General features: G+C 41.9%; 1 protein-coding gene and 1 long non-coding RNA gene across 2 annotated transcripts; both read left to right on the top strand.

Moving 5' to 3' along the window:
• The first annotated feature begins 8,282 nt into the window (after positions 1–8,282).
• On the top strand, positions 8,283–10,445 carry LOC101847946 (GATA zinc finger domain-containing protein 15). Its single transcript, XM_013080798.2, has 2 exons — positions 8,283–8,470; positions 9,688–10,445. Exons 1-2 carry the CDS (start codon positions 8,437–8,439, stop codon positions 10,248–10,250), a joined length of 597 nt encoding a protein of 198 aa, XP_012936252.1. The 5' UTR covers positions 8,283–8,436; the 3' UTR covers positions 10,251–10,445.
• Positions 10,446–10,557: 112 nt separating this feature from the next.
• Positions 10,558–12,107, top strand: LOC118477453. The gene is made up of 2 exons (XR_004858385.1): positions 10,558–11,034; positions 11,600–12,107. It is a non-coding gene; the product is annotated as an uncharacterized LOC118477453 (long non-coding RNA).
• The last annotated feature ends 3,689 nt before the right edge of the window (positions 12,108–15,796 follow it).

Genomic DNA, 15,796 nt, shown 5'->3' with positions numbered 1-15,796 from the left:
GGGTGAAGATAGCGAAAGAGAGAAAGAGAACGAGACAGACATACTTACACACATACATACATGCAGACCTACGTAATATGACACACCTTTATTATTTTCTCGTTATACATTGATACAGGCAGAGAGACAGACAAATCTAGATCTGTTATCAAGTCTTACCAACGTTTTGCTCTGTCCACCCCCTTCCCTCTTTCCCAGTAAGTCACAATCAGGTCAACTGTACCACAAACGACGAGTGTGTGACCGCCTGTGGAAAGGACCACGCCAAGTGTCATGACGACAAGCTCTGTCACTGCCACCTGGCTTGAGTGGTCAGTCAACGGACAGACACAAGACGGGGAGAAAGTGGAGCTGTTCAGTTCACAAGGACAACGATTGTGCATAATATTCAAATATTTATTTTTGGACTCTGGTTATACCACAAAAGGCATTGGTTCATAAAATTGATATGGGGTTTAAAAGTATACCATATAAAAACTACAATATTTTCAGTTTATCACTAAAGCTATTGCACGTGAAATATAAACGTGATTTCATAACTGGACGCACGTTTTGTTCTTTTGTCTGAGCTATCACCAGTAGGCTATATAAATCTTCATCATACCTATTTTTATCAGGGGGCTCTCTTGGCCTAGGGGTTAAGGTGCTCGCCTCTCAATCCAAGGTTCCGCGCTCAAATCCGGATAACGACAGAAAAAAAATTCTCTAAAATTGTCCCCGTTCACCTTGTTTCCTGCTGTCTAGAATGTTCTGTCGTCTACTTTCGTCTCCACTTTCTGCCTAGTCCCCTCACCTCCTTTGCACCCTCCTCTGGGCTCCTGACTCTTTCTGCAGTCTTTCTACTGCTACTCCTTAGCTCCACCTTACTGCTGTCTTTCAACCACACCCCTGGTAGGAAAGATCTACACCTAGCCTTGCCGGACAAGGGCAAAAAATCTCGGAGGTCCCGTGTGCAAGTTGCGCACCCTAAAGATCGCTTTTTGATCTAAAATTGATAAGAGTAGGCTTGTTGGAATACAAGAACTAGTGTCTACTTTCTATATTTAGTATCAGCAACATATTAAGGCTTCACTCACTCGATACTGACAGAAAAAAAACAAGTTCAGATCTTGAGACTTTGTTGATATCGTTGAGACTACTTTATTGCGCATGCACACATCAAGGAAGTTATTAGTTTCAAATACACATATACTAAATGTCGGAACAGTACACTAAGCAAGTTTACCGTACAGCATGGGGCGTGAGACATGGCGATAACAAGGATAGACGCCACACAGCTCCCCCACAACGTCAGTATGCTGATGGACATAAAAACTAAATTAGAATAGAATCTATACTAAAGTCTTTTGTATTTGGCTGGTGTCTGCACGAGTCTACCAGTCCGCTTTGTAATCTGTGGAGGAGTGTTTTTCTTCAGCGAAGGGAACTCTTCTGGGTAAGTTAAGTCTAGTTTCAACGAAGGCTTGGGAGCCTGAGTGAGTGTTCGTAGTGGTTGGTAGGGTTGTTGTTTCCCTTAGGCTGGTTTCAGTCTATCGATGGACACTGGAATGGATTGTCTATCTTTTTGAATAACAAAGTGTTTTTCTGTCCTGGACAGGACCTGAAAGGGTTCAACAAAAGGCTTTATAAATGGGCCTCTGAGGGCATTATGCCGTAGACAAACTTGATCAGCTGGCATTATATTTCTTGGTATAAAGGAGCGCCGTGGACCATGTTGGGCGGGAGAGTAAGGGGTGAGCCTTCTCATTGTTTCTTAAAGATCCTGGACAAATGTGTTGCTGGATAGCAGTTTGTCCGCAAAGGGAGATGGCATGAAATCTCCAGGTACTCGGAGGTGGTGCCATATGTGAGAATTGCTGGTGAAGCACCGAGGTCTTCCTTCCAGGTGGACCTGAGTCCGAGAAGAACAATGGGAAGCTCATCCGTCCAGCGTGTTCCAGTAAGGCGTGCTTTAAGGGCAGCTTAACGATCACCGTGGAATCTTTCGACCAACCCGTTAGCTTGGGGGTGGTACGCTGTGGTGTGCCTGGGGCTTGCACCGAGTACAGCGTGAAGTTCGCGCCACAGCGCGCTGGTGAACGGAAGGCCTTGGTCTGTGGTGACCAAGTCTGGGACGCCGAAACGTGAAATCCAATTGCGCGGTAAGGCCCGGGCGCACGTGATAGCTTCTGCGTTTTAGATGGGAATGGCTTCCGGCCATTGTATGAATCTGTCAACAATCGTTAGCAAGTAGGTGTATCCTTCTGATGAGGGGAGAGGAACAACAAGGTCCAGATGTATATCCCCGAATATTCAGTTCGGAGGTCGGAAGGTATCCAGCTGGGCTTTTGTGTGTCGACCAACTTTGCAGGCTTGACATGCGTGGCAGGTGCGAGCCATGTTCTTCACTTCTCTCTTCAGGTCTGGCCAAACGTAGCGTGCTGAGATGGCGCGGATCGTGGGTTCGGGTCCAGGGTGAGAAAGGTTGTACAGTGCCTCAAAATCAGTTTTGGTCCGTGATCGGGGTACGACAGGGCGAGGGTGGACCATAGACCTGTCGCACAGGATCAGTGTGCCCGAAAAGGAACGTCTGCAAACTTCAATGAACTTAAATGATCACGCAGGGTTGCAACTTTTGGGTCGATGCTTTGATCTGCTGCAATCTGTATCATGTCGATGGCAGGGACGCTGGATGTGGATGCCACCAGGGGTTTGAGTTCAATCACAGGGGCGCGGGACAAAGTGTGAGGAGCAAGATTTTCTGAACCACTAATGTGTCTGATGTCAATGATGAACTCTGCGATGTATGAAAGTTGACGCTTTTGACGTGGGGACCTATCCGCCAAACTGTTTAGTGTATAAGTCAGGGGCTTGTAATCAGTAAAGATGTTAAAGGTCCTGCCTTCCATGAAATAGCAGAAATGCTTTGTAGCGCTATATATTGCTAGCAGCTCCCGATCAATGGTGGAGTATCGGCTTTGAGTGGGTGTCAGTTTCCTAGAAAGGAAAGCGATGGGTCGCCAAAGACCTTTGTGGAGTTGAGATAGCTCTGCCCCCCAGAGCTGAGTCTGACGCGTCCATTGAGAGACGTGTTTCTACGTGAGGGTTTGAGTGTGGAAGCCTGACCACAGAGGCCAAGGTAGATTTAGCACTCTGAAACGCGGCTTGACACTTGGCTGTCCAGTGCAGCTTCTTGAATTTACCTTTTGTTGATTCTGTCAGCGGTAAGATAGTTTTGGCTAGGCCTGGAAGTCGGTTGTAAAAACTCAACTTTCCTGGAAACCGTTAAAGGGCTTTTTTGTCAGTCAGCACTGGAAGGTCTGTGATAGATCGCACTTTCTCGGGTAGAGGTTTGATTCCAGAATAGGAAATTGAGTGTCCCAGGAATGTCATTGACGAATGTCCGAAACAACAATTTTTGGCATTGATGACTGAACCGTTTGCGGCCAACAGACGGAGAACCATTCGAGGATCCGTCTCGTGTTGTTCTGGTGTGTTTCTGGCTTCCAGTATGTCGTCGATGTACGCAAAAGGATTTCAGATAACGCAGAATCGCAGTGTACGTCGTGCCTTGTAGCCATGACACCTGGAGTAGGCAGGTCTACTTTCGGCTGTCTTAGCGAGAGTTTCAAGGTCGACCTTTGGGGTTTGGGCTAAAATGCGACGATCCTCCGTGGGTAGTTGGTTGATGAAAAAAGGGTTCTTGGGTCAGAGTTCAGCGACCTCTTGTGTTGAAGGAGCTCTGAGGGCCTGCAGTCTCCCGGGCCATTCATGTTCAGTAGTGCGGAATCCTTTTGAAGCTGGGTAGAATTTAGAGAAGGGCGCAGCACAACAGAACAGATCTTCAACATCAGGATACTGTGTAAGAGGTACCTGAAACACCAACAAAACCTATACCATATCTTCATGGGTTTTAAAAGGGCCTTCGACAGGGTCTGGCATTCAGCCTTATGGGCAACCATGAGGAAATATAACATCAACGCCAACCTGATCAACGTCATACAACAACTATATGACAAGGCCTCCAGCGCAGTCTACCTTAATGGCAACATGGGGGATTGGTTCAGGACAACGGTCGGGGTGAGGCAAAGCTGTTTGATCTCTCTCCCACTCTCTTCAACATCTTCCTAGAACGAATCATGACTGACACTCTGGAAGACCACAATTGAACAATCGGTATTGGGGGCAGGACAATCACTAACTTGTGTTTTGCCGATGACATTGATGGATTAGCAGGAGAAGGACAGGAGCTCACCTCACATATAGTGGAGCGGCTGGACACAACCTCACCAGCCTACGGCATGGAGATCAGTGCCGAGAAAACCAAGCTAATGACCAATAACACCAATGGCATCAACGCGGGTATCAAAGTCAGAGGCGAGAAACTTGAGACCGTCAACAGCTTCAAATACCTTGGATCAATCGTCTCAGATGAAGGCTCAAGACCAGAAATTATCTCCAGAATCGCGCAAACAACAGCTGCGCTGTCAAAACTGAAGCCTATTTGGAGGGACAGAAACATCACGCACAACTAAAAAATCAGACTAATGCGCTCACTGGTCATCTCAATATTTTTATACACCTGCGAGTCGAGGACAATGTCAGCAGAATTAGAGAAAAAGATTAAGACCACAGAGATGAGATGTTACCGCAGACTCCTTGACATCTCGTACAAAGACCACGTTTCAAATGTTGAGATACGAAAGAGAATCACCAACGCAGTGGGGTAGGATGAAGATCTACTGACCACAGTGAAGCGACGAAAATTGAAATGGTAGGGGATGTCACAAGATCCACAGGACTGCAAGGAACCGTACAGGGAAAGAGAAAGAGAGGAAGGCAGAGAAGGAGATGGGAGGACAACATTACAGAGTGGACAGGAAAGACGATGATTGACAATCTGAGGAAAGCAGAGGACAAAAAATAAATGGCAAGAGCTGGTTTTCAGATGCAGTGGTGTCCTTACGGTTCCCCCAACCACGGAAAAGAAGAAGAAGAAGAAGAAGAAGAAGAAGAAGAAGAAGAAGAAGAAGAAGAAGATGCCGACAAGCGTGAATCAAAGTCGTAGGTCTAGCGAGGCAGAGCAGAACAGGGGTCGACCACTAGATCTAATTATACTAAGCCGTGAAACGTTTAGGTCTACTCACGGCGGGGTCACCAATGTAGGAATACAAGAACTAGCCTCTACTTTCTAAATCTAGTATCAGCAACATATTAAGGCTTTGCTCACTCGACACTGACAGAAAAAAACAAGTTCAGATCTCGAGACTTTGTTGTTGTCGTTGAGATTACTTTATTGCCCATGCGCGCATCAAGGAAGTTGCTAGTTTCAAATACACAGATACTAAATGTCGGAAAAGTACACTAAGCAAGTTTACCGTACAGCATGGGACGTGAGACATGACGATAACAATGATAGACGCCACAGGCTCGGGACGTCACCCGTGCAAAATTAAAAATGTCCTACCTATTGAAAATGTTTCGTGTGTCCTGCGCGGTCTTATGACCTTATGCAGTTGCGAGCTCCGTAATACACCAACCAAAACAAAACTAACAGTATTTTTTATTAAACAAGAAAACAGACCAATTGCATAATTCAGATCATCTGGAAGAAGGGCTTCCTATATCTGTTTAATATTTTTTATATATGTGTTTTTCCACCATTGTTCAGACAATTTAGATCATTGGGGGGGGGGGCGGGTACCCTGCCTGTTAGGACCAAACCTTGCTGAGGCAGAGATACATCATAATAAAACGAGATGCTCGGTAAACATTCTCTCCGCACGAGAACTGAACTCCGGTCTTTTGCGTTCGACAGCGTAGTGCCTATTCGCTTCACCACAGACGCCTGTGATTGGTCCTGGTTCTGAATGTTATGTTGTTGTAGAACCAGTTTGAGAAGGCTGAGTTCAGTTGTGAAAAGGAGAGAGAGAGAAGGGGAGAGAAAGGGAGAAAGACACATACACACACACACACACACACACACACACACACACACACACACACACACACAGAGAGAGAGAGAGAGAGAGAGAGAGACTGGGACAGAGACATAGAGAAAGAGTGAGAGACCGGGATAGATAGATAGATAGATAGAAAGATAGATAGATAGATAGATAGATAGACAGAGCGAGAGAAGGAAAGGGATAGATAGCATGGAAAAAATATAGATAAACAGGGACGGGCCGGGCCTTCTATCATGTTCAACACAAACTGGAGTTAGGGGACAAAAAAAAAAAAAAAAAAAAATTAAATGAAATAAAAAGCAGTTGCCCTCGATTCGGATAGGGGAACATTCCTGTTCTTCTCTCTCGGTCTTGATCGTGATTTCATTTTTTAAAACTCTAGTCTGGTTTCTGCCTGGCTCGTCTTAGTTCTTGGACAGTCAGCTGTTGTGTCAAGGATTTCCAGATTTGCGATGTGGACTGATAATATCATTTACCTGACTCCCATGACGGTATCTCGGCGTTAGGGGTCTTGTTAGTGCAGGCAAAAAGTACTCTCATAGTTTTCCGAACTCCTCTCAAATAAATAGATAAATAGATTCTGTATTTATTGTTTTACATGAAGCTTCCTTCTCTGGAGCAATTATATTTTCATATATTATCTATGTATTCCATCTTTCTGTCTAGACTTGATTTTGTCCTATCCGAGCTCTACTTTAGCTTGGGAAAACTAAAAGTTCCAGCTGACTTAATCAAGGTCACCTCTTTTCTCACGAGGGAAATTACTGCGGCATGACTTTCTTATCTAAACCGCTATAATTGTATCCTTGGAGGTAAAATTCTTTCGAGAGATATTATGCTTATTTTGGGAATCTTATTACTATTTTATATGATTAGGCACATTTTTGTAAACACTGTTGACGTCTCAAAACGTTACGGAAGGAAAAAAAATGCTTTGTTGCTGCTTATCCTCCATAAGTGTATGTCATTTCGTTGTCGTTGTTTATGTTGTTGTTGTTATTGTTGCTGTTGTTGTTGCTGTTGTTGTATTGTTATTAGTATATTTTCTTCTTCTCTTTTTATTTTCCATTTTATGTTTCCTCCTTTTTTTTCTTTTCTTGTCTTTTCTTTTTTCCTCTTCTTCTGAGATATATCTAAAACGTGGCTTCTTTTGTTACTGTTTCTTTGTTTATTGACTCTGATCTGCCCACGAGGTCGGTCGATGGCTGGCGGCGTGGCTGACACTGAACTACACCAGACTTGCAAAGTTTTAGCAGCTCAGTACCCAGTTTTGACAAATTTGACATAAAAGTGTTGAGTGTCACAACATTTCAAGCTTTTCAAAAGCATATCTTTGAATATCTTGACAACGTCTCCAAATAAACTTTCGATTTTGATTGAGCACGTTGAGCATTTTGGTATCTGATCTAATCGTCAAAACACCTTTCCTTCTGAAATGGACATTAAATGTTAGAGATAGAAGCATTCTTTAACTATCTTTTGTGGTACAGCTTGTAAACAGCTTTACAGACATTTCAACACAGGCGGTCCTTTAAAAGACAAATCGTCTGATTTATTTTGTTTTAGCAAGAGTTTTACTGTTGCAAGTGCTGTTAAACTCTCACTAAAACAAAAATAAATAAGATCATTTCATTTTCACTTGACCATTTAGTTCACATGGTTGAGGGCAGCCGATATCTATTTTGGCCCTACCTCTTGAAACGTTTTTTCTGTATTTCTCATTGTCCATATTTGTTTTCCCAAACCTGAAAGATTATTATCATAGCTCTACTTATTATTCATTAGCTAAAACATCAAACAAAAATGGATTTTTCACAATCATTGACAAAGAGCAAGTAGAAGGTAGGCTCTTGGATATAATTCATCAATACTGATGAGTTATAGTGATACTTTCGTTAAAGGAACGGACATTCTAAACACTTTCATATTCTATTTCCATTTGTTATGAAGTAGAAGTCAAGCTATTAATTGCTCAAAATATGGCAATATTTCTTTGTGCTAGAATTAGTCTCACTGGCCATAGAAAAAGCCTCAAGTCCCCTAAATCCTTTTTTTTCTCTTTTGTTTAACTTTCAGAAATGTTCTCCTGGGCAGATGCGTTCATCATCACCTATCAATTTACGCATGAACTTTTAATCTTTTTTATGATAAGACATACTGTACTAAGATAGTACAAAAATATGTTTGGAAACATTCCTAAATATCTTAGTTCTCGGCCAGAATCGTGATTTTAAAACATTCGCAGAACAAGACATTTTTGACACACTCGTAGACTGATAAATAGAGTTGCTGCTTTGTTGGGTTTTTCATTTTTTTTCATTTTTTTTTGGGGGGGGTGTCAAGAGTTCACATTTTTCTCATCGTTTTGACGCTTTACTTTAAGGCTCAAGCCACGACTGATAGGGTATAAAAGAGTAACATTTGAAACCTTTTCTCAAACATATAATCGACAATCAGTAATTGACATCAAGAACTTTTAAAACTTGCAGCCATGTACAAATTTGCGGTCTTGGGTCTTGCCCTTTGTAAGTTTCTTTGTTCTTGTTGTTTGATGGTTTGTTGGTTCATTGGGTTGTTTTGCGTCGATTGGCATTTCTTAAAAATTGCAGGTATTTATATACCATCAAACAACACAATTTCGATCATTTAGAATGCGAGTCTCGACCTTTTCTGTCAGGACCAGCCGGGGTGAGAGAGACGTAATATTATGGTCCTTACAGAAAGACCGAGATTATCAAGAAAAATTGTGACCACATGGAAATCGAATTCAGATCTTCCGAATTCGACAGCAAAGCACCTAACTCTACACTACAGACGCCGGTTTGGTCTTTGGGGAAAAATGTAATCCTCTTGTATCTTACAATGAGCAGGGAAAGACGTTTACCATTATTTTATTCCACTGACTTAGTCGAGACTTACAGTCATGTGTGATATACCAGTTAGGCGCTTCGCTGTCGAAAGCAGGGGGCCTGAGTTCGATTCTCGTGTTAGGAGAACATATAGAGTATATCGGTCTTTCTTCTGGGATATGTGTTGCATCCCTCTTACCTCGGGTAGGCCCAAGCAGGCAGGGTCGATTTCTGAATGGTGTCTAAACGAGCATCACTTAAGACGGGATAACTCTCAAACAGACTGCTGGAGAATTACGTATTTCCTGGAAAAACATTCTTTACATTTAACCGCGGGCCCTGTTTGTCGCCACTATTAATACGTTGAAAGTTTCCTCCCTACCACAATATATCGAAGGCCCAGGAAGTTGTCTCACAAACAAGGCAATCCCCAATTCTCCGGATCGGATGCGGGAACAACTTTTACAGTCGAAACTGTCCAAGACAGAAATCAATTTTCGACGCAGGACGTGTTGGGCATTGTCATTAATTTTTAGTATAGAAAAAAAGTTTGAAGTGGTATATGGAGGTTCATACAGGTGATTGTCTTGGACTGGTCATTGCTAGAGCAGGTTCAGCTTTATTTACCTGAAACATTATGAAACTTTATATTGTCCTATTCGCGTGGCAGTTATCAGATACTTTTTCCATGTATCAAATAACTGTAGGGGAATTCCTGGTGTCTCATAAGCGTTGCTGTTTTCAACACAATGTTATTGTTTATTCTTATACTCATAAAATAATGGTATGGGTATTCCGGGTGTCCTGAAGGCATAGCTGTTTTCAGCACAATGTTGCTTACTTTTCGATTCATAAATTTTAATAACTGTATGAGTATTCCTGGTGTCCTGTAGGCGTGGCCGTTGTGTACAGCCAGACGTCTTGCAGCACCTACCACGACTGTCACCCATCGCCGTGCCACGACTCACATGTCGCCTCATGCAACAACGACACCAACCTGTGTGAATGCAGCGACGGCAACTACAACCACAACAACCACAGCGACAACTACGAAAACCATAGCAACCATAGCAACCACAGCAACCATAGCAACCACAGCAACCACAGCGACAACCACAACAACCAGCACGCTGACCATAAAAACCACAACCACAACAACAACTGTAAGTTGTCGAGCGGTACTAAGGGCCCGTTCCGTAAAGCTAATTATAGCAGCTTATGTAGATACCATACCGTATTGATAAAATGCAATTGTAGGTATACGCCTCCATCGACACATTTAACACCTGTAATTACCCGAATGAACCCAGCGCCGTCCCAAATGAGCAAACTGCACGGGTTGTCAAGCATCGCTGTAGAGAGTGCACTTTTGACCGTTTCTGGTCGGGATAAGGATGGCGAAAGTTCTGACGTTTTTGAGGAATCTGTCCAGAAGACAGCTGTCCACTGGATTTAATTTAACTAGAGTGAGTGAGAGAGCGAGAGCGAGAGAGAGAGAGCGAGAGAGAGAGAGAGGGAGAGAGAGAGAGAGAAGTGGGGATACGAACGGGGGAGAGGGAGCAAGACCAAGAGCGTGACAAAGAGAGGGGGAGAGAGAGCGGGGGAGAGGGAGAGAGACAGAGAGCAAAAGAGAGATAGAGATAGATAGATAGATAGATAGATAGATAGATAGATAGATAGATAGATAGATAGATAGATAGATAGAGAGAAAGAGAAAGAGAGAGAGAAAGAGAGAGAGATGGAGAGAGTGAGAGAGAGAGAGAGAGAGAGAGAGAGAGAGAGAGAGAGAAAGAGAGAAAGAGAGAGAGAGACATACATACATGCAGACAGAAACACAAGGTATCTGATTATAGTCTTGTTGCATGTATTTGCTAACTGCCTGTTAACTTTTTCTTATCCGGGCTGGTCTGTTTTAAATCGCAGCGCTTCTTCGTCTTGTTTCATATTGCAATAAGTTTTAATGAAGAAAATAGAAAACATGGATCTTTCTATGTTTACACCACCAGTCTCGTTCCTACGTTCGTGTTATTTCACTAGTATTGGGAGTAAATGTTATTTCATATTATTGATAATTTGACAAGAATCTTGGGTTGTTTTGTGTTGTTTTTTTACTTCAGACCCTGTTGTAGGCAAGAGAGCGACCTCGTGCAAAGCTGACCACGACTGTCACCCACCTGTATGTGGTAACAGCCATCAAGGAGTCTGTCAGAACGGACAGTGTGATTGTAACGCCCCACGAGGTACTTATCCCCAGCCAGATGTTAAAATGTTCTTTATACAAATATTATGTTCTTTTTATTGCAGTTTCTTAACATCTGTGGTATCGGTTGCATGTGCTAACAGACATACTATATTATACTGGCGAACATATTCAATTGAACACACTTTTCTTCTTCCCTCAGTATAAATACAGGCAGACGGACGTTCAAAATTTATACTAATAGACAGAGAGACTGACGTACATAATATACATATATATGGACATACAAAGCAAAAAATCTGTAATGAAAGTCGCCATCTGCGAAGTTTGTCTAATGTTTTCCGCGGCGTCGGTAGCCTAGTGGTTAAACTGTCGGACTCGTAATTGTGAGATTGCTGGTTCAGGACATTGAGGCCCTGGGAAATTCAATTTACACGATCTTCCCAATTGGTTCAGTCCTTTCGAAGATGGGCGGTAAACTCGGGGTTTTCTGCCTCTTAAATAATGTTAAAGTGTTGATAGGAACACGAAACTTATACCATTTCACTTCTTTCACCAATGTGTTCTTCTGTCCACCCACCCCCCCCCCCCCCCCCCTTTTCCAGTAAGTCACAATCAGGTCAACTGTACCACAAACGACGAGTGTGTGACCGCCTGTGGTAAGGACCATGCCAAGTGTCATGACGACATGCTCTGTCACTGCCACCTGGCCTGAGTGGTCAGTCAACAGACAGACACCAGACGGGGAGAGAGCTGGGCGAGTTTATTCACAAGGACAGCGACTGCGGATAATAAATAGCGATTTATCTCTTGTTTCTGAATACATCACTAAAGGCTTTGACTCATATTTAAATTCCAAATGTTAAAAAAGCAAGAAAATGTACGACTGCGTAGTTAAACCAATGAAACAGTTTATATTCTTTTTCTTTTAAAATGTTGCTTTCTAGACAGTGATATTGCATAGTATTCAAAGATTTCTCTCTTGTCTCTGATTACACCAAGGAAGGCATTGGCTCATGGATATGCAGTTGAAAAGTAGACGGTATAAAACAGCAATGATTTCTACTAAAACTGCTGCATGAGGAAAAAAAAATAAAGAAATGATTTCATAAATGGGCGCTCTTTTTGTTCTTTTGTCTAGGCTAAACCAGTCTGAAATCTTGTTCACATCTAATTTGTTGTCGGTAACTTTACGCCCCCCCGAACCCAATTTATATCATATTACGTGTCGGAGGATAGTTTCGACCCTTCCTGTCCGAGCCAAACCTAAGTGGGTACCGGAGTACAACGTCCCGACAGGAAAGACCGAGATACCTTTTTAAATCCCCTCCTTGTATTCGAGCTAGGGTCTTATGTTTGTAGCGGCGAGACCATTGTAACACCACTAACGCTCTTGATTGTACACAGTCTGTTCACCGTCATATGTTTTTGTCGTTCAAAGTTCACTCGTTACTGTAACAACTTTTTCACCATGTTCCTTTCTCATTATCATTTCAGTTCTTCGGGGATTGCGATCGAGAAAACTATTTGTGAGGTATTTTTAAAAAATGTGTCACAACGCGGTGGAATTAGGCACTCGTCTATTTTGGGGCATATAGAGTTATAAGAACATTATAAAGCCTGTTCATTTGTCTTGCATTTGACCCCAAAGAATACCCATCTGTTTCGAATAAAAGACGAAATATTTGCAATTGAAGGAGGTGGGAATCTCCTGATGTGAGAGATAAAATTAGCGAGAAAATGGCAGACAAACTTTGGTGATTTCAAAGCTAGAGTGTCCATGAAATTTACATTTTTGTGATTTAACCAACAGTTTCACGTTTTCCTGTAACAGCCACACAGAAATGAGTTCTTAAAAGGGCATAACAGGTCTTAAACCAAAAAGACATTTTAAAAAATTGCCCAACGCCCAGAAAAATGATGGTTTCTTTGTTTTCATTCTTTTGACGAGCGTCTGATTTCACCACGCTGCATCACAATCTAATGTTGACCTTAGTATTTATGAAATCAAGATGATTTATTTGAACAGGGTCGAGAAAGAGTTCTGTTACATGTATTGATGGAACGAACTGTGTCGAGTTACCATTAATTAGCAGCTTGCGTTTGATTTAACCATACTCTGCTTGTGAGTCAATGTGTACCAGTGTGTGCGTGTTTGAGTGTGTCGTATATATATATATATATATATATATATATATATATATATATATATATATATATATACATACATTATATATATATATATATATATATATATATATATATATATATATATATATATATATACGACACACATACATATATATATAAAATAAGCAAAAATTCGATATTTATATCATCATCATCATCATCATCATCATCATCATCATCATCATCATCATCATCATCATCTGCAAGGGGCTGTTGGGCAACAGCTCGGACATGAATGATTTGCGCAGCCAGAGCCACAATAATAACCCAGTGGATTCCATGCCATATTGGTATAGAAGGAAATGAGGCAGCAGACCAAGCTGCTAATGAAGCCAGAGAGATTGAAGAAAACAGACGACCAACAACATACAGAGGAGTCTTTCCAATGATCAAGAGGGAAATCAAAGACCCACCATGTAGAACTAAGTACCAGCACCTGCAAGGTGTGTATTCTGGGTACTCCAATAAGCGGGAACAAAAGTCTATCACATGTCGCTGGGACCAGGTTGAGCTAGGAGACTGCGGTCGGACCATTATTGGAGTTTAAGATGGTATAAGAACTTTGTAAATGAAGAGCTCAGCCCATGTTGCCGAAGATGCGGCCATGAAAAGGAAGATGTCAAACATATGTTTGAGTGTCCAGGAACAATGGCAATTCGAATGGAGTTATGTGGACGAGTGGAGGTGCCGATAAGCATATTGACAATGGAGCCGAAAAAGAGCCTCGCTCTCGCTCGAAGATTTCTTCGTGGAGTCCGTCAGGCCCATTAAGGAAACAACAAAAAATCATTATCATCATCATCATCATCAGCAGCAGCAGCAGCAGCAGCAGCAGCAGCAGCAACAGCAGCAGCAGCAGCAGCATTATTTATATATACATATATATATATATATATATATATATATATATATATATATATATATATATATATATGTGTGTGTGTGTGTGTGTGTGTGTGTGTGTGTGTGTGTAGGTGTGTGTGTGTGTGTCATGTGCATGTGTGTGTGTTCGTGTGTGTGTGTGTCGTGTGTATGTGTGTACGTGCCCATGTGTGTGTATGTCTGCGTAATGCACAGAAGTGAGGAATTACAATAATTGTGAAAGACTTGATTGAAAATACCAACTTGCAATGATGTAGAACATAAAAAGATAAAACGAAAAACGTTTTATGCTGATCTGGTGTCTTAAACGGTGAAACCAAGAACCGAACCCCTGATCCTACGACAAGAAGCCCAACACCTTAGCCGAAACACTAGCAAGTAAGTACTCAGTCTGCAACGAGGTGTCTCGAGGATGGACACTAAAACTCTTTAAAGACGCTGCAGACACATATCCGATCAGCAACAGACCAAAATTAATTCAATGTAAATCCTTATTAGCCTACAATCCACCATATACAAAATAGTCAGAAACACACTTTTTCACAATTCTAGGTATGCATGCGGTTGCTTGCCTGCCTTTTCAAGCTTTAGATGGATAAATTAAATTTAAAAATTATTTACGAATAAGTAATCAAAATTAAATGAAGCAGTACTTGTAGAAGCAGACGGGGCCGCTCGCTTATAATAACAATCAGTGATAGACAAATGCAGTGTCTGGAATACTTGAATGGACATTTTAGACCCTGGACATCTAGCTCTCACTTGCAAAACTAAAGACAAACGAGGCAGGGTAGTACCAGAACAACTTACTAAGAGAGCCTAAACAGATGGGTCACTGGGGAAGATCAGGACAACGTAGTGCCCTTTAGAGGATCCGAGCAAAAAAATGAATAAAGAACTATGTCGCCGTTGTCTGTAACAGATCTTGGCACTTGATGATGGTGATTATACAGATGCTGCTGCTGCTGCTGCTGCTGCTGCTGCTGCTGCTGCTGCTGCTGCTGCTGATGATGATGATGATGATGATGATGATGATGATGATGATGATGATGATGATGATATAAATATCGAAGTTTTGCTTATCTTATTTAGGGTGCAGCACGACTTCAAGCGTAGATGGAGGCCCAGAATGGCGTGCTTAATAGGCAAAGGTGTACGGCGAAGTTAACGTGGACCAAAGAAACTCGTACAGAGCTGAGGCCAATCACTGGTCGCAGGAAAAAGGACCAAAAAATGCGGGGGGGGGGGGGGGAACAAGAAATTATAATTTTAAGGTTGATCATCCTTGGCTCGTGGTGTCGAGAGTGACTTATCAACTGATTTTCTCAAACTCTCGGCAACATTAAATCTTCCTGCTGATATTTCCACAGAGGTTAATAGTAGGTAGAAATCCACATTTTTTTTCTGCTCTCCTTTCCCATCTCATTAACAGGGGTAGTTTAAGTTTACTTTGTTTTCAATTCAAAGTGCTGACTTTGAAATGACATACTTCAGTCTAGTATGGTATTGACACCCTCCCCCCTCCCCCCCCCCCCACACACATACGCACGCAAAATACATATGAAAATAAAATGTTACGTTTCTTTATCGTTACTTAGGAATTCCATCAGAATGCTCATGGATTTTTGCGTTGTATTTTTTATTTATTTATTTACGTATTTATTTACTTATATATTTATATACTTATTTATTTATGTACGTATTTATTTACTTATTTATTTATATACTTA

The sequence above is a fragment of the Aplysia californica genome, unplaced genomic scaffold, assembly GCF_000002075.1.
Source record: "Aplysia californica isolate F4 #8 unplaced genomic scaffold, AplCal3.0 scaffold00100, whole genome shotgun sequence".
NCBI classification, from domain to species: domain Eukaryota; kingdom Metazoa; phylum Mollusca; class Gastropoda; order Aplysiida; family Aplysiidae; genus Aplysia; species Aplysia californica.
Note: the sequence above shows the minus strand (reverse complement) of the source record. Positions and strands in the feature narration are given on the sequence as shown.